Raw genomic sequence first — 22,106 nt, forward strand, 5'->3', positions numbered from 1 at the left:
GGGCGCCGTAGCACCGCGGCAGGGCGCGTTCCGTGCGGCCGTCCGTCAGCGGGGCGGGCGGCCTCAGCGAAGGGTGGCGCTGTTGCTACCGCGGGTAGGTGCCGGGTAGCAGCGCTCCTGTCGTCAGGCTGCAAGGCACTGTAACTGAGCGTGCCGCTTAGCAACGTCTCTTTCCACGCACAAAACAACGAACTACCTGCAAAGACGCACGGTGTGAAATTAAAAAATAATCCCCACTCGGTGTCATTTTGTGTTTGACGTGCACAGAAAGCTTTCGCATAATAACTCAAAGGAGAAGAGCGTTCAGAAAAAAAAATAACATTTAATTATAAAAGAGCCTTTTAAATTAAAAAAAAAAAAAAAAAAAGATAATGGCACTAAACCAGAAACAAAGTTATTTAAAAGATCATAGCCAGCAGGTTGTAATGTTACGCCAGAACCATGCAGCTGTTCCCATCCTCTGCACTTTGCTCCTGATTCAAACAACACCTGGCGTCCCAGTTGCGAGCAGTTGCTTATAGAACTATGTGTACTACATCACATCATTTCTGCCTTACATGACAAAAACACCTTCTATGTATTACATTAGATTAATAAATATTTTGCCTAAGCACTGCTCTGATTTTCTACTCTATCCCTTAAAGAACAGCAAGTGAGTTTTGTTCTATTGACAAAGCGATTTGTCTTACGGGGAGTGCTACCATGGCTCAGTGCAACACCATGGGGGTACCCACAGAGGCAGAGCATTGGGAGCAGACCTGCTGCAGCAGTCTCCAATTTCCTTCATCCTGCTCTGCAGAATCCTTCACTGCATCCTCTCGGAGCCTTTTTAACAACAATGAATACTTACAGCCCTCAAATTGTTCGTACACTGCAGATAACTAATCAGAAGGTGCCCAAATTTTTCCATGTCCTGTCAGAATTCTACTTCACTGCTTGTGCATAAAATAGAGTTCCAGTGGTTTCTTTGGGAATAACACAGCCAGGGCCTATATCCAAAGCTCAGTAGAAAGGCCCCCCCAATTCTTTTAATTAGCTTTGATCAAGTACAAAAAAAAAAAAAAAAAATCAAATGCAGTTCTTGATTGTATGTAGACATTCCCTATGAGGTCAATGTAATTCTGTGTGCATCGGAAGAAAATGCTTAGTTCCAAGGACATCATTTCACAGTAGTTACTTCAGGTGGTCAGCATGCAGATATGTGCTACAGCTGGGGTGAGCTGGTTTACAAATAAACTGTGAAGTGGTACACAGGTTTGTGAGCCCAAAGCATTGCTATGGGACTGGATTCTGAAGCCACAGTCACAGCACTTAGCACTGCAGTGAGCCATGTCAGTCTGTAATTCAGTATCAATGAATTCCACAAGGAGAATTCAGTCCTTCCTTCTGCCAAGAGGAGGATTTGAAATAATTCACCATTGGACTATTAATTTTCAAGTGGTTTAGACAGCATCTATCAGGGAAGGTAGAACTTGATTCTGGCCTCATCCAGCATAGACCAGATGTAAAGCTGGTGGTAGGTAATACCAAAGAGCCTATGTACACTCCACAGCAGACCTTTACCCTGATTTTGAGTGAAAGATTTGGTGGTTTGCTACTGTGAAACTGAGCTTACAGTTTCTCTCCACAGTTATTTTATTCACCCTAACAGTCTTTATTGTGCTCATAATTGGCAGATTTTGGCAGTTCACAAAATGCTCTGCAATCTCTCAGATATCCAAAAACCCTGAAATCAACATTTGCAACATATCCATGTATCACTGCTGATAAACTCAGACATCTTTCTAGTGGTGACATTATTTCAGAAAGGACACTGCCAAGAGTGGTGAGCTTTAAAAATGACTCACTGTATTATACTGTCCTACTTAAAAAAAAAAAAAAAAAAAAAAAATAGTATCAAGAATACGATCAGCTATAATAAGAATAAAAATATTAAAAAGATCTAGCAAAAAGATGCATAGAAAGCATTTTCACAGTTGTTTTTAAATAGTTTCTATCAAAGTTTACCTAGAAAGTGAACAAAATTAGGACTTCCAAAAACAAAATATATATTGTACTGCAGTTTTTTCCTGCAAATTTCACACTTACTTGAGAAATGGTTTCAGGTATTTTTAATACTGTACCATTCAGAAGTGCTGATCAGGATTTGGTTCTCCAGTGTCCTACCACTGCAAAAACCTATGTGAACACACACTTCTATGCAAACAGATTTTAGATCTCTAACATAAAGAGGTTAAACATCTGTTTGAAAAATAAATTCTTTTGAAACCAGACCTACCAGATGGGAGTATCATTAAGGGAGATTAGTGCCATTAAAGTGTTTAACTGACTTATTCTTGTATCAAATGAGTGGGAAAAGTTCTTTCTGGTATCTTGCTGTAAGTAAAAGTGAAAATTTACTAGTAATCATTGTTGGGTTTCCATTGCCTTTCTTTTTTTTTAACTAGGTAAGTTTCTATTAATAAGTATAGTAAAGTTGAATGTTGAAAGAACACACTACCCCTTTGAAAAATTCAGCATTACAAGGTAAGTCCGTGGTTTGTTCTTTTGCCATTTGCTTAGCTCTGCTTAGATTTTATAACCCACTCAGCATTTGGGTTGAGCTGGTAGAGGTCCTTCATGTAGGTATCATCATCAAGGCAGCGTTCCCCTTAGAAAAAAAAAAAAAAGAAAAAAACAAAAAAGAGGTTATTTGGCTACATCAGTAAAGAAAAAAATTAAAAATAAGAAATTATTTTCAAAGTTGCTGGTTTATTCCATTTAAGTTTTCAAGCTATTTCTGTGGTATTTAACAATGGACAACATAGCTAAAGCCTAGAAGTGCTTTTAGTCTTCTCATCCATCTTGGAGAGGAAGGCATGCAGGTTGAGGCTGTGAGGGAAGCTGTGGGAGGTTCCAACTCTGTGGCACTGGGTCAGATTCTTCACAGACTATTTGCATGGAACCTCCACTCTCTGAAGGTTTAATAAAGGAAAATGGGGCCCTGGTTGTCTTGTGGTTAATTCAAAATTCCATTGAAGCCCATTAAAATTTCTTTCTTTTCTGAAATGGAAAGTCTGAGCAGGGTTTGTCCTTGTTAAGAAGGTATTATTCCCCACTCTGCTTCTCTCGGTTAACACTTCTGCATAGCACTTCTAATGGTTACTGACAAAAGAGAGAAAAGTAGTACAGTGTTTTCGGTGCATTATGAGAAACTCATTTTTGTCTGGTAGCTATGATGAAAATAACATGCTGTTCCATCAAGATCAGCTTTCTCTTCCCATTTCCCCATGGGCTTTTGCATTTGCAGCTATACACTACAGCCCCTCTCCTACTTCACCACACCAAGTGATTGAGGTAGATGACTGGTAGCTTCTTTAATCTGCCAACCAGATGTTTCTGGAAATATATTCTCCTAAAGCGGAAGGCAAGCAGAGGTGTTACCCTGAAGCAGGGTCAGCCTGCCAGCTGTCTTGACATTCTGCTTATTGCAGGCAAGCAAATGAGATTGTCTGCTCAAATAGGCTCTTCCTGATAAACCTCCATCCCCGCTCCATGCCTGAGGGCAGCCTGTTCTCTCTCAGGCATTTTTATCCCAACCTGTGTGCCATGTACCACCCACACTTCTGGACGAGACCCTCAGTGACCCACAGGATGAAAAAGATGTGGATGACCCACCCCTGAATGTGTTCAAGGCCACACTAGATGGGGCCCTGGGCAGCCTGATCTAGTGGGTGGGAACCCTGCTCACGGCATAGGACTGGAATGGATGATCTTTAAGGTCCCTTTCAACCAAAACCATTCTGAAATGCTATGATTTCTGTATCCAGTCGTGCTCATGAAGCAATAGCAGAATTCCTGTTCAGTGCCATGAAGACCCACAGTGTACTGGGCACACCAAAAAATGTCTGGAAACTTCAGCAGCTCCATCTGTTAGGGTAAAGGACGTCAGCATTGCTCATATTACAAATGTGAGCATAAGCATATGAGTGCAAAATGAGCCTGTCAGCTTGTTTGCCTTTGGGGCTCCTTGTACATCAGCTAGTTTGGGAAGATAGGAACTGCAAAGATCTGGAAAGCTGGTCTATGTTAACATGTAAACCATAGTAGGTTAACGTCAGGGAGTTCTTGTCTCAGCTGAAAGACTGCATATATAATGGACATGTAAGGGAAAGATAATATACTAATCTGGCATCCAGATTTTTTCATCTCCTGCAGGGAAATTTTTCAGTTTAGACATAAAAAAAATAAATTGAAGTAGTGATTAGGTTAAATGGAATAATGATAAAAATAGCAACTACATGTAGTATTTAAACATGCAGTACAGACATACGGCATATTCATGGAATTTTGTGCTTTCAAATACAGCTTAATATGGAAAAAGTGAATGTAGGATGCAAGTTCAATACAATGCTGTCTTTTAGGTTTTGGGGTGTTGTTTTTTTTTTTTTTTTTTTTTTTTTTTTTTTCCCTCAGCATATGAAAAATAACGGGAACTGATTTCTAACACAAAAATACTTTTGCGTTCATTAGGAAATTTCTGAACTGCTTTCAGTGTCAGCCTTTGGCCTTCACCTTGCTGATCTGCTATTTGCTTTAATCAATTGTTACACAGAGCAGGAAAGATTAACTGTTTGAAAATTTCATTACTTGGTCATTTTTCCGTTTTAATGGTCATTTTTTCATTGGAGCCTGCAAGCAACGCTCCAATGAAGAGCATAAGGGCTGTAAGTTCACTTACTATGCCTCAGTACAAAGAGATGAAGAAGATGAACTTCAAGCACCTTTCTATGCTTCTTTATTGTACATACGTATCAGGAACATCTGTAACAGCAGTCTTCCTACTTTAGAACAGATAATAATGTACTACTAATATGATGATTACACCACCTTCTCTGCTTCCTTCTCCCTAGGGTTAACTTTCTGCTTTAGTGTCAGGATGTGAATAAATGTAGTCACACAGTAAATCCATGTATTAAGTGCTGAACAGTCTTATTCTAGCAAAAGAAGTTGTACAGAGGCCATTCTTACCAATATTTCCTCCTATTTCATAAAGGAAGACCTCTTCTTTCTTGAGTGTTTGGACATTTCCACTGTCAGGAACAAAAAGCATAGATTAACTGTATTGCAAAAGAACTTGTACACTAGCAAAGAATTTGTATGCCAACAACTGAGACATTTCTGGTAGAAGTTCTGCTAATTAAGATCAGCAGTGCAGCAGCTGTAAATCCTTTTTGTTTATACTTATTTACTGATAAAGTGAACAAGAACACCCTTGCATGCTAGTGCAAATAGTCCTGCAAGTGAGCAATAAACTACAGAAAAGGTATAAATAAGATAAGTCGCTCCAAAAGTAATACCTCCTATGTATTTCCAGGGAAACTACAACAGATAAAAAAGAACACAATAACATTATTTGATAGAACAAATTCTCAGCAAGAAAATACTACTTTTCAATGTTGTCACCATGATTAGCTATGCATTTTTTGCCAGCCATGAACAAGAAACTGCATACCATGCTTGTAGCAATGTTTCCCAGTGCAGGTGACCCACTGTCATTGTTGCTGCTGAAACACACCACCTCTTGCCTCACCGTGCTCACATAACACCATTTGGACTCCATAAACATTCAGCAAGCATCAGTGAATGTCAATAGGTGCTATTTTTTCTGCGTGGAGGAATTCAATTCCACACCTTTGCTTCATGGGCACTTACATGTCAGACACCATTCTGTCAGATTGCCCCTTTGCTGCCATCTCTCACACAGCAACAACATGTAATGAAGTATCGGGAAGGTTCAACCTCTACTGCCACACCACCAACTTCTATGTCGTGAGCCAACATAATAGAAGAGGAGGCATTACTTTTGGAGCAGCCTTCATAGATGTGAAGAATTCGTGGTTTTTAAAAAAGCATTCAACTGTTATTAGCAAGTAGCCTGATATTTACCCTCTAATTTTTCTTTCACTGCTGCTGCAAAAATAAGTATTCCCCTCACACACTTCATATGTCTGAAAAAGCCAAGCGGTTGGGTACGGAAACCATATTCTTGCTGGTTTTATTTTTGCTGCAACTAAAAGAAGTGAAAAAACATACAGTGGAGGAATAAAGTCTCCGAATTACAAAAAGATTTTATTTTTCTCACTGTTTAATTCTAATAGTATATGCTATGGTGCAGCCAAAAAAATAACTTTCATTCAAAAATATAAGCCCTTGAGAACAGCTCTTAAGAAGAACTATCTTCTTGATTTCACACAGAGCACTGTTACTCCTTTAGCATGAATAGTTGTATATGATGCCCACGTATGTTAATGATTTGGGGTTTTTTTGCTAAATCCATTCTGATTTCTTACTTTGCTCATGTACATATAAAATATATGTAAAATCTTTTCTAAAACTTCTTCATTTCTCAATGGATTTGGATAACTCAAATTTTCCTTTTAAAACACTGCACGAGCAACATTTTCAGATATCTATATTCCAATACCTGTACTATTGTTATATATTAATTCCATTTTTATGTGATGTTTTCTCTTTTCCTCATCTCTTTCTTTCTTAGACTTGTTTTCTTGGAGATCCCTTCTTCTTCTGAGAACATAACAAAAGTATTCTTTTAATAAAAGTATTATCCCATCAGACTAAAGAGCTGATCAGTTTTCACTAATAGTTTTTGTGCATTCCTGACGGCCTCATGAGCTTTAGAGGCATTAGAAACACGAGATTAATTCCTCAAGTGTATATTCTAATGCGCTAAATTTGACCCTGAAGTTCATGAACTCACTTTGATTCAAACAATTTTAAAACTTTTTTCGTGATAGAATACACGTTAATAAAAATGTATTTGTACCTTTTCTCACTGAGAAATCTGGCTACTATATCACTGGCTTTCAGGTCTTCTGTCAGCTGTATTGCCATGGAAACTTTCGAAAGATGAGGTGCTTGCACCCGTATCACTCCCTGAGGAACATCAGCCTGCAAAGCAATAACGGTGTTGGAACAAAGCTGTGAGCAGCTGGCTTTGATGAGTTACTCAAAATACAGTATGAAATAAGTAACAGTACGGTGCTCTGTAAGTGCACTTCACCACTTTCTACTACACTTCGCTGCAGAAATACGATAACTACAGAGAAATTCAGTAAATTGCATAAGGCCTTCAAATCTCTTTTTACCCACATAAAGAACTTTAGAACAAAAGAATAGTAGTGCTTAATTATTTTTTGAAGATGTTAGAAATAACAGCTACTGCTATATTAAGAACACATTCAGGTATGACAAAAAGCATATGAGACTGACACAGAAAAGACGGAAAGACTTGCTGTAGGCATGAAAGCCAAGCAGTTCCTTGTCATGGTTCTATGTTTTTTTTGTTTGTTTGTTTTTCTTTTGTTTTTTGGATTTCAGTATTCCACATCAAAACATCATGTAGTGTACGGGGCACTGAAGCGTCACTGCCCCAATCCCAGGTACCTATCCCTGTACATTACAGCAGTCACGGGATCTGGCCCTTCCGGGTGGGGGGGGCGCTCTCTTGCTGCCTTGCAGTGGGTGCTGGAGGTGCTTTCCTAGCCGTTCCAAGCTTTTCAGGTTTGACTCGGTCCCGGGAACTCTCTCTCATCTTGTCTGATTTATTAATCCCAATTTCAATTAAATTGTATTATATTTTGTTATCTTGTATTCCGATATTATAGTAAAATAAGTTTTCCTCCATAGATTGTTGCCGCTGCTCTTTTCCTCCCTTCCTTCCTTCCCATTTTTGTGGGACTGGGGTGCGGGGGGAGGGCAGAGGCCTGTTGCCCCTGTTACGGACAACTGTCTGACCCTGGACCCTGTCTGGTCAACTCCGTGACATTCCTACATTCCATGCCCTCCTGAAACTTCCAGAAGAAACCTTTCCACTTTCATTCAAACTGAATTTCATGCCAAAAGAGAAAGGAAAAGGAAAAAAAAAAAAAAGAAAAGAAAAAAAAAAGATAACACAAAGTAGAATGATCTATGAATGATCTTCAAGTGATCCCTATTTTCAGGAAATATTTCCTATTGAAACAGATATTCACTACAAGAGCTTTCTGTCCCTATTTTTTATTCTCTAGAATATCTCCAGCAAGTCAACCCACATAATTGATTTGTATGTTATTTCAATCCAAAAATCCTTGATGACAAATATCAATCATATCACTTACAAAGAAGGAGGGCTCCACGGGATCGTTTTTCTGTTCAACTCATACATAGAATCATAGAATCCTTAAAGTTGGAAGAGACCTTTAAAGGTCATCTAGTCCAACTGCCCTGCAATGAACAGGGACACTCACAAGTCAGAGTGCTCACTGAGAATTTGCTTCACAGTAATCATGCAATCAAAGATTCATAAGGCTGCAAAGGATCTCAAAAAGCAATTCCGTATATCTATCTCTAAATTTGCCTGATCTATTCTTTAAGGCCTTCATCCATGGAAACACGGCTGTATATATTGGATAGAAAATTAATTCCTGTTTAAACAACTTTTTCTCTTCTTCCAGACTGTTGGGATCATGCTTCCTAGCAAAAGGATATGAAACTTTTAAAGATGAAAAGGTTATTTACAGTTGTTCCTAAATGGTCTTTTATCAAATTTACTGTAAATTTGTTTCATTTTAGTATACAATTCGGTCCTACTTTATTTCAGTTTATTTTAATGAAGTTGCCTTCTTCAACTTCAGTTGGCCAACAGTCCTTTTCTCTGTACAGCAGGCATTTAATAAATGATTTAAAAAGCTGCCTGCCTTGAATGCATGAGAGAATGAGAAATGTCCACCAAGCAGAAACATTACAGTCAGAAAATCAAACAAGGTAATTACTCTGTTTATTTAAACAGAATCATTATTAACTCAGCTAATGAATGCATTTTGCCACTTTCACTACCTACATCTTTTCATGCTCAGCTGAACAGTATGTTCATGGTGCCCAACTACAGAAGAATAGATAATGAACATCCTCTAGTCCATTCACTATACAAGGTGGTGGGACAGAAAAAGTGATCATAAGTCATGCAGGAGCAGTCTTACAGAAGGAACTGTAGCACAATTCAAAACATTCCAGTTAGGGCTTTTCATAGAGACTTGATCTATGTTTCACAAAAGAGCTGCAGGCTGTAGGATCTGTGAGGCTCTTGCTGATTACTTTGCATGACATGCTTGGATATCCATCAGGCTAGACAAAGAGAGGGATAAAGCAACTGCACAGTATTTTCACTTGCAACTCAGATGATGGGTTTATACTTACCAAATGTGCAAATGATACCAACCAAGGAAGAAGCACTAGGATTATGAAGACTAAAACTGAAGTTCGAAACGAACTTGCTAAGTGAGAGACAAAGCAAAGAAAGGATTGGGATGCAGTTTGTCTCTTTGAACTGCAAGTAGTACACCTCACTTGGGACAATCAGCTATGTACAGCTGTATCAGATAAGCCCAGTAGCACTGCACTTTGCCACCAACATGGCTGTTCCTTTATTTTGGAACAATTGCAATATAGAGAGGAATACAGTGACAGGTGGTATCTATTAGCTATTCTAGTGGATAAATTTGCAGTCACGAGGGCATCTTTCTTTGCCTGGCTAAAGCACTGTGCACACCCACCATAGCATAAAGACTTACTCCCTAACACAAACTTGGGCCATAGAATTGTATGCTTAGCTGCCCCCTTCATAAACCCCACTATCCACACTCAGCACTGTACAAAGATTTTGCCCCAAATCTGCTTCCCTTGCACAATAAGTGATGTTTCTTAAAAGGGGGAGAGAGAATGATAGAAAGGCCTCGTGAGACATAAGATTTATATAGATTACCAAATGAGCTGACTGCCACAGAAAATGTTGAGATATTTCTGAAGATTATGAAACTGACTCAAACTCTGGCTATCTCTGTTTAACCACGTGGGATGCCACAGCATGCGTAACTTTCACTTACGTTTTATTCAGCTGCAAGCAAGATAATTAACTCTCAACAGTTTCAAACAGCATTCACCAGAATGGTGATTCACCAGAAGTTTAACTGTCTCACTTGCCATCTAATGGTGGAGTTCAGTCCAGGAACTGCACAGTTAAATCACCTCAATTTCAACCTAAGGCAGTGCAAACTCATAATTGGGGGGAAGGAGTTGGGAAGGGGAAGCTTTTTTCTTAAAGAATTGAAAGAGTTGAGGCAATTTCAGCCACACAGAAAAATGTATAAATGTCATTCACAATGAAGCCATATCATACCTGAGAATATGATTTTGAGAGTACTGTGTTCCCAGGCACCCTAATTATGAAAACTTTGAGCAGGAGTGAAAAATGCGTGAAAAATTCTATTTAATTTTGCAGGGAATCCCCAGAGATTTCTGGGGCTTAAAGAAAATTATTTGATAGCAACCTTACATTTATGTTTAGGTAATAATTTTGGGTAAGTATTACATGAGACTTCAGTCATAACTCTCTAGTGGATTAAAAAGACATATTTTACTACAAAAACATCAGCACTGAATCACAAAAAAATATTCTGATATGTGAAGCTGCAATAGCACTTGCCTATTTCAGTGTATTTGCTGTTATTTCCATGTTGAACAATGGATGGCAGCATTCCTTTAAGTGTCAGCTCACATTAATACCGCTGAATTGTATTCAAAGAATCCTCTCTTTATTAGACAGTACAAAATAAATGTCAATATTTAATTAGCTTTATTAGCTTTATTTTAAAATTGTAGATAACTCCTGATTTTGTGTATAGATTCCTTCAAGTATAGTCATATAGATGTGAAAGTAAGGCAAAGTACTGCTCATTAATTCATTTTAAAGATGTGTCACTACTGCGTGCAAAGTGAAGTAGGAACACTTAAATATATGGTTCTAGCAGATGCTGGATGCAATTGTCCAAAGGATCCATGTTTTTGCAGACTCAAATATACATGTGTATATACATTTATATATGTATGCAATACACACACATATGTATGTTTGCAGTATCAATTCAAGTGGATACCATGGAAGATACATTCACATGCCACATTCTTTTGTCTTAATATGTTAACCAGCTTTGCTTTTATCAGAAAATGACAATTTTTTTTAACAGTTTGCCGTACTCATATTTGTTAAGATTCAAACCCATGCATTTTTGCAAACTACCACAAGGTGTCTCTAATTCACTGAAATCTTTAATTTGATCTCAGCTCACAAGATTGTACACCACTTGTTTTCTCTCCAAACACTAATCTACTTTTGTTTCAGACACCCAAACTGAAACAACCTATGTGATATCACTTTTCAGAATAGATACATTTTGGAAAATCTGGGGAAAAGATAAACAGCTCAACCTTCTAAAAGTGTCATGATGGTAATCCATAACTATGAAACCTATCTATTAACCTCCTATTTATTGAAATTAAATAATTAAATTAAATGTAGATATCCTCTTGGCAATATCCACTTTTACACTAGAGAGATGACAGACTTATTAATACAGTATTTCAGATATATGTTTTCTTACATCATTGGGTGTCTTGTCCTGCTTCTCGTGCTTTTCCCGATCATAAGCCATCTTTTTCAGAAGTTTCTTCATAGCTTTGTCCTTTTTCTCCTTCTTCTGGTTTTCAGTGTTTTGTTTTCTCACTTGGTTAACAATAAACTTGGGAATCTAGATGAATATAGATAGTAAGCATTGAATAACCTCATCATTTCCATCACTAACCAACCAAAACATTATAAATTTACAGATTGTCAAGCAGGAATGGAATAAATAGTATCTATTCCAAAGTAATAATTAAGGATTCAAATAATATAAAGCTATGAAATAATTTTATAAACACTGCACTCGTGATATTACATCTCTCTTAGTGGAAGAGAAGTGAAATCATACAGATTTTACTTTCCTCAGCCAAAAAATTCACTTAGCACTTAGTCTGTACAATGGTGATAACTTTTCCACGTTTGTAGCAAAGGTCAAGATTGTTTAAAGGTGCTGATGGACAACAAAGGTTCAAGTTCTTCAGTCTTTATAAGAGAGAGCTTCCTAGAGACCATGACAGAATTTCATGTTTTCATCAAAACATACTTCATATAATGCAAAGTCTGGCCCCAAAGTCTGGATTTAAACACCATGTTCCCTGTGAGTATCTCTAAGCAGACACAAGTAAATTCCTTGTAACAATGCATACCAACAGAACAAATAAAAAGATTCCCCAAGGATTTATTTTTGAGTTCACTCACGGTACATACTAAATACTGAAACTCAGACCATCAGAGCTTAACTCCAGCATAATACGTAATAACTCTATTTCATTCCCAACAGAATCACCTACGAGAAAGAACCCAGCTGGACATGGCTGACTGATCTTTCTCTAAATCATGGAAATAAGTTCACATTACTTCTTTGTTCAGATGCCTTGTTTGTGAAATTTATGGCAGTTTTTTTCCCCTTAGGAATACACTTACTGTCCAGAGAAGTTTTTGGTACTGAATCATAAAACGCATGACATTTGCTGTTCCAGCTGCCATAGCAAACTCGCTCTGTTCAATACTCTTTGAGCCAAGCCCTTGAAATGTGAAAAGGTTTGGGGCCATCACCATCGCAACATTGTTTAGTGTCATCTTGTTTTTCTCTCGATGATCTATTACCCTTTGAAGGAACTCGAGCAGTACCTGAAATTACAGCAGAATTTAAAGCTCAGCTTTGCACTTGAAAAAGTTAGATTGAACCATGATGTTACATGTTCTTGGAAAAATGTCATTATTCCTAACAAAGCCACATTAAAAACAAGAAGTGTGGATATGCTTCTTCAGAAGACTGCAGTACAAGTATTCTTTATAGAACAAAGTAAATAATTCTTGTTAATAATATTTTCAAAAGCATTTAAGTCATGCTAAAGCTCTGTACAATGAGGTTTTCCAAAAGACTTCTTATGTTGGTGTGTAAGTAGCATTTCCCATATGCTTTTGAAAACACTACTGTTGTTTTTTCTTAAAATGAAAGTGAATACAGTAATGCCAGCTGTCATTGGAGTGTCTAGTTCCATGAGGTACAGGAATAGTGAGAAAACCACTGAATTGTGAATGACAAGTGGCCAGTTACAAACTGTCAATCTTCAATAAACTCAGTTCCAGATATTTGTAACTCTACTCAGGAATCCTCCTCCGTCCTTACACACATTAACTCAAAAAGGAAAATAAATTTAACCAATAAAAACAAATTGAATCTTTTTGGCTATGGTAGAATATGTTCTGTATCCCCCAGAAATCCCGCAAATTCACTTTTGATAATAAAAATTTTAATAGTAAATATTTTCTGAAAGTGATTTCTGATAGCTCTGCTACAGAAGGACATGCTGAAATTGGAAGTTTCTATGAGTGATGTGATGCAAATAACAGTAGGAAGCATCAATTTGTTATTTATGTAGTAGAAACAAAAGACAAAGGTAAAAGTAGGAAATAAAAACAGAAAGATAAACTCATTTCATAAAAGCAGACAATAATGTGCAGGATTCTAGTACATTTTATTTTTTTGCCCTGCAAATAATGACTGCTACAGCTAAAAAAAAAATAGGTAAGAAACTTGTAAGAGAAGAGGTCATTCACTGAAAGATTATTATTACAGTCTCCTGGAAAAAATTCAAGTCATACTCTTAAAGTCATTTGGGTGGAATTAGGGTCCTAAGTCATGTTTTTTTCTGAAGTTCTGTCAAATATGAAAAAAAGAATCCTTAGTTTCAGCATTAACTTTAAACAGAAAAAAAAAAAAAAAAAAAAAAAAAAAAAAAAAAGTTGAAAGTCAACAGTATTCATTACAGTGAAGTCACAGAAACAGGCAAAATATTCACACAGAAAAAAATGTATTGGCAATTCTAACCTTCAGTGTGTCTCTGTTTGCTTCAGGTAGAAGGATAACCAAAAGATTCAAAGCTTGCAGCTGCTGTTTCTTCCTTGGAAGATCTGCCAGTGAAACAAAAGATCTTCAGTATTTTAAAATTGTCATTTGTCCTTTTCAGAAAGCATGATTTTAAAGTGGAAACATCTTATAAAATGCTGAACGCATGCACATGGCTTGTTGTCGTGGTGTGACAAAGGACTGGCAAATCCTTCTTTTCTGATTTTCTTCCAAACACTCTTGTGTGATTCAGTTGCTGTATGACTCAACTGTCTTTTGGCAGCATTTTTCACAGTCTTGTGATTTTCTATTTTGCAATGTTAAAAGAGAAAACTAGCTGGCTAATGGTTCCTCCCTTTTTGAGCCTCTGCCTGAAATTTCAAGAGTATGTTGAAAGCCTCATTCACAGTTTCTCTGATTGCCTGAACAGTTACACTGTCTCCCAAGTCACCCCCGCAAGACACCGGCAACACAAGTAGCAACAGCTGGAGTGGCAAACCAGTGGGGATAAAGCCAACAGCAAAGAAGCTGAATACTTATGTACAGCAGGGAGCATCATAGCAAACATAGCATGGCTCCTAAATTCTAGCAGTGTGGAACAGTGAAGAGCCCCAACTCTCTCGGGTTTGTCACTTGTGATAAATTTCCTCCTGTCATACTTTAGGGCCTTCCCAGCAGATTCCTAATGAATCAGTCCATACATAACAAAAGCAAGGAAAGACCTGCATCTGACACAGCTTAACAGATCTGGTTTTGTGCATTCCAATGAGATTCCAACAAAACTGCTACTTCAAATATATTTTGTTCAAAACAATTTGGGAGATACAGAAAAAAAGAAAAGAAAAGAAAAAGTTAATCCATGATATAAAAAACAGCTTGTGACTATTCTCTTCCATAGTAAAAATAAATGATACAAATAAAAGAATGGTAAATTATACAGTCCTTTAAAACATGGAAACAGGGACAACAGTGTACTTGCCTGCTTAGAAAGACATACATTAAAAGTAAGTAAGAACTCAATAGCAAAACAATTAAGATTTATTACTTAAATCAAGGTTTTCCATCTGTTCACCCAAATAATGTTCTAGTTTTAGTTCTGTCAGTCACTTAACAAAATAAATTGTTTTAATTAAGTCATTTAGAATCATAGAATCATAGAATCACTAAGGTTGGAAAAGACCTAAAAGATCACCCAGTCCAACCGTTCACCTATTCCCAATAGCTCCTACTAAACCATGTCCCTCAACACAACATCCAGTCTTTCCTTGAACACCCCCAGGGTCGGTGATTCCACCACCTCCCTGGGCAGTCCATTCCAGTGCCTGACCACCCTTGCTGAAAAGTAATACTTCCTCATGTCCAGCCTGAATCTCCCCTGCCATAGCTTGAAGCCATTCCCCCTGGTCCTATCACTAATGACACGAGAGAAGAGGCCGACCCCCAGCTCACTACAACCTCCCTTCAGGAAGTTATAGAGAGCAATAAGGTCTCCCCTGAGCCTCCTCTTCTCCAGGCTGAACATTCCCAGCTCCTTCAGCCTCTCCTCATATGGCCTGTGTTCCAGACCCCTCACCAGCTTTGTTGCCCTCCTTTGAACACGTTCCAGGGCCTCAATATCTTTCTTGCAGTGAGGGGCCCAAAACTGGACACAGTACTCGAGGTGCGGCCTCACGAGTGCTGAATATAGGGGAACAATCACCTCTCTGCTCCTGCTTGCAACACTGTTTCTGATGCAGGCCAGGATGCCATTGGCCTTCTTGGCCACCTGGGCACACTGTCGGCTCATGTTCAGCTGAGCATCAATCAATACCCCCAGGTCCATTTCCTCTACGCAGTCCTCCAGCCACACCGCCCCAAGCCTGTAGCGTCGCCTGGGGTTGTTGTGGCCGAAGTGCAGGACCCGGCATTTGGCCTTGTTGAAACTCATCCCATTGGCTCCAGCCCAGCTCTCCAGCCTGTCCAGATCCCTCTGTAGGGCCTCGCTACCCCCAGGCAGATCCACACTTCCAGCCAATTTGGTGTCATCTGCGAATTTACTGAGGGTGCACTCGATGCCCTCATCCAGGTCATCAATAAAGATATTGAAGAGGACATATTTAAATATTTAAATAGTAAAAAGTCTAACCTCGCTATTTAAATGCATTATCATGAAAAATACCGTTTACTGTCCCAAAGATGGCCCTTTTTTCTCTACTACCTAATCTTACTGTGCTCAACCAATACAAAGGCAGACAATTAAATAATTGGAGTCCATAAAGTGTTAAGTCTGTTTTATATCAAATTATTTGGCTGCATGCATTTTGCATCCTGTCATCTGAATATTTTCTGGATAAGTAAAACCACAAAAGGCTTGAAGACAGTCAGAAGTGGCAAGCAGAAACCATCCTGGCTCTGAACCTTATCTGTTAATTGGAACAACCTTAGGAACTGCTAGCTGTCAGCATCATCTGAAAGTATTCTGGTCTGCTTTAACCTGCTGCTCAGTGCTGCAAAATCAACACCACCATGTAACAGGCTTAAGCTCCAGTCCCCTACTCACATCAATTAAGGTCTATGCACTTGAAAAAATCTTCTAACCTGGAGAGTGGAACTGCCCAGAGTTTTGAAGAATAACTGCCTGTCTGCTTGACCATGGGAATTATCTGATAATGCACTTAGAAATAAGCCATCATCACTGAGCCCATAAAAAAGCAGAAATAATTTGTCTGAAACCAACACCCCTGTGTTGGTGTACGTGGACTCTCACTCCTGATTCACTGTCACAAACTGTCTGCTTTCTTTATGTTACAGCTGGTATGCTTGCTGTCTTGGTGACCAGTTGGAAAGGAGGATGTTTTCACGTGAACTTGCTGATCAAGTTAGCAGCTTTGACAATTCTGTTGTAACTTCTCCTACGGCAAACAGATAAAATACTCTCCATGTGCCATGCTAAACAGTACACATTACCATTTCTTGGATTTTGTGCAGAACTATTACATCTTTGCTGTTGTCTTCCTTTAAACAGAGATTATAAACATATAATCTCTGTATATATACCCTTTTTACAAGGGCAGTGACAGGACAAGGAGGAATGGTTTTAAACTGAAGGAGAGAAGATTTAGACTATATTTCAGAGGGAAGTTTTTTTCTGAGAAAATGGTGAGGTGCTAGAACAGGTTGCCCAGAGAGCCTGTGGATGCCTCGTCCCCCTTGAGGTGTTTAAGGGCAGGCTGGATGGGGCTCTTGGCAACCTGGTCTAGTGCTTGATCTAGTGGTTTGCAACCCTGTCTGTGGCAGCGGGGTTGGAACTTGACAATCGTTGAGGTCCCTTCTAATCCAAGCCATTCCATGATTCTATGAAACAAATATTATTCATAAACTGATACCGCCTTACACAACTTTCTTTTAACTCCTTTATAATTCCTAAACTTTTAACTCCTTTATAATTCCTAAAGGCCACTAGAAACATAACAAAAAGCGATACTGTGTTTTCACTTTACAAGTAAACTATTAAAGTAGATGTTCAATGAAAAATATTACTTTGCTGATGTTTATTAGCAAAGATATAGTTTTTATCTGATGATAAGTAATATTTGAGATTTGTTTTCTTTCACATATTATTAGTGAAAATGCTAGTTATGGTAGAGAAACAATTCTCTACACTGTATTATTTCTTTGCAACCGAAATGGAAAGGACACTACTCACTCTGTACATCTTGGAAAGCTTTGAGATATTCTACAGTTAGGAGAGGTTGAGGCAGTTCACGGATGAAGAGTTTTAAAAGACTTGCTGCATCATGTTGCTTTACATTTTCCCAGTTGAAAGTCCCTTCATAAAATTTTGCTTCTAATTCTTGGCAAAGGCTCTGCAAGGCAGTAGATACAGACAGCATCAATAGCACTTGCCTGCTAGAAGTAATGCATTACACACACAACAATGTTTTCCTTCCTTTGAAAGGGGTAAAGAAAAAAAGAAAAGAAACATCTGAAATATAGCTAAACTCCATCTGCTGCTGATCTTTTGCTACAAATAGATTTGCAAAGAAAATGTGAACATTCAGGTTGATATAAAAATTGGATGTTCTCAACTGTCCTCCAGAGAGATCTTCTGTCTCCATAGATTGTATACAAGGGTCAGTGGTGCTAAGATACTAACTCAGATGTCTAAAGTCATGTGGGTATCATTTTCTTCCCATCAAGAACAAAATCAGGCTTTAGAAATAGATGAAAATTTTCCTGCTGAGACTCACCACCTTCTACATCCAAATTCAAACTAAATCAGCATAGTCAATGCAGTATTAAAAAACTAGATAAAATGAATTGTTTTATCTGAAGGGCAAGAACAGAAATGTCAACTACACATCCTAATGGACCTATGCTTAGGTTTTAAAGTAAAAATATTTAACTATCATAAATATCATAAATATGCAATACATTATCTTAATTATAACTATAAAAATAACATTAAAATAAAATAGCAAAATATTTTCTTCCAATCATCTGTACCATTTTATAAAACTACGTAAGAAGGATTTGTTTTATTTTTCAATAGGAGAAAAACAATTTAACAAAATTAGAGATAATATAGGTCCTTCAGTATGCTGAGTTATTTTTTTTTCTATGAAGGTTTCCATTTAAATAAGTAAAAGAATGTAACATTTTTTTCTAACAAAACAATTATTTAATTCAAAGAAGAAGTTTCTGCAAATAAATAGGCAAAAATTTAATGAAGGAAAAATAATTAATGATCTTCTTCCTAAGAAACTGTATTAATTTTATAAAGATTAAGGAATAAACAAACAATCACAGAATCACAGAATCACCCGGGTTGGAAGGGACCCCAAGGATCATGTAGTTCCAACCCCCCTGCCTGGCAGGGCCACCAAACATACACATTTAGATCAGGTTGCCCAGGACCCCGTCCAACCTGGCCTTGAACACGTCCAAGGACGGGGCATCCACAACCTCCCTGGGCAGCCCGTTCCAGGGCCTAACCACTTTCCTTGTAAAGAACTTCCCCCTAACATCCAACCTAAATCTTCCCTCCTTCAACTTAAAACCATTTCCCCTAGTCCTGCTGTTGTCAGCCCTTTTGAAGAGTTTACTCCCCTCCTGGGTGTAGGTTCCCTTCAGGTATTGATAGGCTGCAATGAGGTCACCCCGCAGCCTTCTCTTCTCCAGGCTGAACAAGCCCAACTCCCTCAGCCTGTCCTCATAGGGGAGGATCATCTTAGTTGCCCTCCTCTGGACCCTTTCCAAAATCTCTATGTCTTTCTTGTACTGAGGGCTCCACACCTGGACACAGTACTCCAGATGGGAGTATCATCTCAAAATCATCTCAAAGTAATTCCATTAGGCAGAACTGATGTAGAGTGGAAAAGAAAGAATGAAGGATATATATTTTTAAAAAATCTTAGTTACTGGTAAATAAACAAAGCCAGTTTCCATAATATTCCCTTCCTTCAGTTTCCAGTGAACCAGCTGCTGGACAAAGTTCGATATGATAGAGGCTGGCAGGCGTCTTTGGACAGCTGAATCCACTTAAATTATCTTTTAGCATTTAAGGCCAGTTCAGACCATCTTTTTAACACATGGACTCTTGGCATGAATCATACTGTGTATTTAGTTTCCTGCACTAAGGAAAACACTGGGGAAGAGTCTGTGTGTAATTGGCACCCACTCTGTGAAGTGTCAGTGTGTGTGAACGGATGTGCCTAACAAGGATGTGTTCAGAGAGCTAAGAAGGTAGTTTGCTGTTCATAAAAAAAAATCTGAAAGATTCTTCAACACATGCTGCCTGCCTTGCTCTGTAATGTAGGTTAAGTCTAGCTATTAAAGCAAGCTCACAATGCCAGAAAAAAAACTTCCTCCTGGGGTACAAGACTGTGTATAAACTGTTCAGATGATTAAGCTGGTTCAGGGAAAAAAGCAAGAGGCTAGAAAGCTTGTGCCAAGAATTAATGAGATTTTGGCACAACTCAATTTGAAACATAGCTTTGACTCTGCTTCCAACTTGAACTTTCCCCAAAACTACACTGGATCAAACCATCAGCCTCCTGACTAATATAACTCATTTTTCTTTCTGAAAAGACTTTTCTTTCTGTTTTTGAAGATTATTATGTTTTTAATAATAATCTGGCCTCAAAATATATTTCTGTAACAAAAGAGGGAGATCAAATAAGCTTTTAGGGGTGCTAAAAATCTATATAATGTTTTACCTTTACTCTTGTTGCAACTCCTGGTATTCTAAGAAGTCCTTCTGTCTCCAGAGTTGACTCTTCTATCTGGGAAATCAACTGTCAAACACAAACCAAACTGCATAAATTAAGATGTCAATTAAAAATTACTGGTAGATGGTTCGAATATATTGGAGCCTTTATGTATGTACATGTGTGGTACAAATATCCAACATATGAGCACACAAATGCACAGTTTAGAAATGGATTAGAGTTGTTGTAGATGCAGAATAAAATCTTTAATATGGTTCTTGTCCCTTCTATGAATACTTCTAAAGAGTTTGCCTCTTTTATTAAAAATAAAACTATCTATAGACCTCCTTCATGTGCTAAAATAGTTATCTCACAAATACTCTTGTTTTCAGCTTCGCCAGAGGACATTTTACTTAGTACTGAGATCTACTGGAACGCACCAGTAATAATTCACAGTTCTTATAAATTGCAGACTAGTTGCAGCAAACAAAAGCAAACTATTAATTTACCTCAAAATATGTGTGATACAAAGCAAAGTATCAAGTTTACTAAATTCATAGAATCAAAGAATCATTAAGGTTGAGAAATACCTCTAGTATCATCTAGTCCAACTGTCCAGTTATCACCAATGTTGCCCACTAAACCACATTCCCCAGTACCACATCTATTAAATAAATAAGTAAATAAATTAATAACTGATAAATTACTAGGTAAACCTGCAAATAAAAGTTACTGTAACTTTGACTAGAGTAATATATTGTAAGCTATGCTACAGAGAGAAAATAAATTCAGGACAAAATGTTATTGATTGTCATTTGCAGGTATGGAATAAGTTGACTTGCTTGTGCTTATTTACCTTTTGAAAAATCAGTGGGATCTTGGTGCCTGGCACCTTTTTCTGATCCTGTTCCAGTAAAACTGACAGTGGGACACCAAACAAGCCACAGTCTGAAGAATAAAGCAAAAGAAACTGAGATATTATCTGTATCTGTTCCTACACATGCGATGATGGCATAAAACCATACTTTGAAAACAGTAAGCTTATTCAATACATTCATAGTGTTTGTTCAAAGTGTTTGAATGCTTTTATTGAGTTATTACAAAAAGCATTTTGGCTAAAGTGACTCATTCATCTCTTCCTTCAGTCATAAATCAGGACTCCTCTGTTCTGACTTCTGTCATCTGCATGTTCTGCAGTACAGCGAAGCAAATTGTGTAAATGAGCCACTTGCATGGTTCTGGTTTATAGAGTGATTCTGGTGATGACCATGGAATGCACATCTTTATGCATTCAGGGTAAGATAATATAGAAAAGATGCAAAAGACATGAGTAAAATATCCAGAAATTTGGCTACAAAAACAAAACAGATGTAATTATCATCCAGAGTTACTCTCAACGTCTCTCCATAAGAGTTTTGAAAAAAGAGATTTTCAACCCTTCATGTGGTTTTGCATTATACAAAACCATCATGACAGAATGATTAGCACCTTTCCAAAGTTGGTTTTTATTTTGTTGTTTTTTTTTTTTAAGAAGCAAAATAATCATTAAGTCTGGGTTGGAAAATGGCCTTTAAAAGGTGCTAAGGTTGCCCAAATAAAAAATAAAATATCATTTAGTCTCTAGTTAATGTATTCTTCATGCAAAATTATATTAGTCTTGAAATAGATAGGACACCCATTTGTTTTATTGTCCACGTAAATGGAAGAGAACAACTTCTGAAAGCTATACTCGCCAATACTAACCCAAAGCCTGTTGCCAAAGAATTTCTCAGCAAAAGGTACAGATAACTGCTGCATGTGCAATTTTTGTGAAGCAGCATATAATCTTACATGTAGCTAAAAGCTGCTCATGCTACTATCAAGCACAGAGCAGCAGCTGTAATTACTAAAAAGATGACAGCTCTTGAAAAAGTGTGATACATATATCAAAGAAACATAATTTGAAACACCACATCAAGGAGTTCTTCTCTATCAGAGTAAAAGGTCTACCATTAAAATACGTAGACTCATATATACATCCAATACTCCATAGTTATATCATCTGGAAGATTTTGTCAATAATGAAAGT

General features: G+C 37.7%; 1 protein-coding gene across 3 annotated transcripts in view; it reads right to left on the reverse strand.

Moving 5' to 3' along the window:
* Nucleotides 1-340: 340 nt before the first annotated feature.
* The window catches only part of ARHGAP18 (Rho GTPase activating protein 18), a 60,988-nt gene continuing 39,222 nt past the window's right edge, over nucleotides 341-22,106 (reverse strand). For 2 of the 3 annotated variants that reach the window (XM_042895173.1, XM_042895171.1), the window contains 9 exons: nucleotides 20,895-20,986; nucleotides 20,048-20,125; nucleotides 17,536-17,695; nucleotides 13,833-13,915; nucleotides 12,422-12,628; nucleotides 11,478-11,624; nucleotides 6,827-6,951; nucleotides 5,011-5,072; nucleotides 341-2,650 (listed from right to left, as the gene is read on the reverse strand). In XM_042895173.1, coding sequence (XP_042751107.1) covers nucleotides 2,559-2,650; nucleotides 5,011-5,072; nucleotides 6,827-6,951; nucleotides 11,478-11,624; nucleotides 12,422-12,628; nucleotides 13,833-13,915; nucleotides 17,536-17,695; nucleotides 20,048-20,125; nucleotides 20,895-20,986 — 1,046 coding nt within the window. In that variant the 3' untranslated portion in view covers nucleotides 341-2,558. Of the gene's footprint in view, nucleotides 2,651-5,010; nucleotides 5,073-5,940; nucleotides 6,053-6,826; nucleotides 6,952-11,477; nucleotides 11,625-12,421; nucleotides 12,629-13,832; nucleotides 13,916-17,535; nucleotides 17,696-20,047; nucleotides 20,126-20,894; nucleotides 20,987-22,106 lie in introns of those variants that run through there. The other variant, XM_042895172.1, reaches the window with a different exon arrangement.

This window comes from Lagopus leucura, unplaced genomic scaffold (assembly GCF_019238085.1).
Source record: "Lagopus leucura isolate 7727_CA_CO unplaced genomic scaffold, USGS_WTPT01 Super-Scaffold_73, whole genome shotgun sequence".
Classification (NCBI taxonomy): domain Eukaryota; kingdom Metazoa; phylum Chordata; class Aves; order Galliformes; family Phasianidae; genus Lagopus; species Lagopus leucura.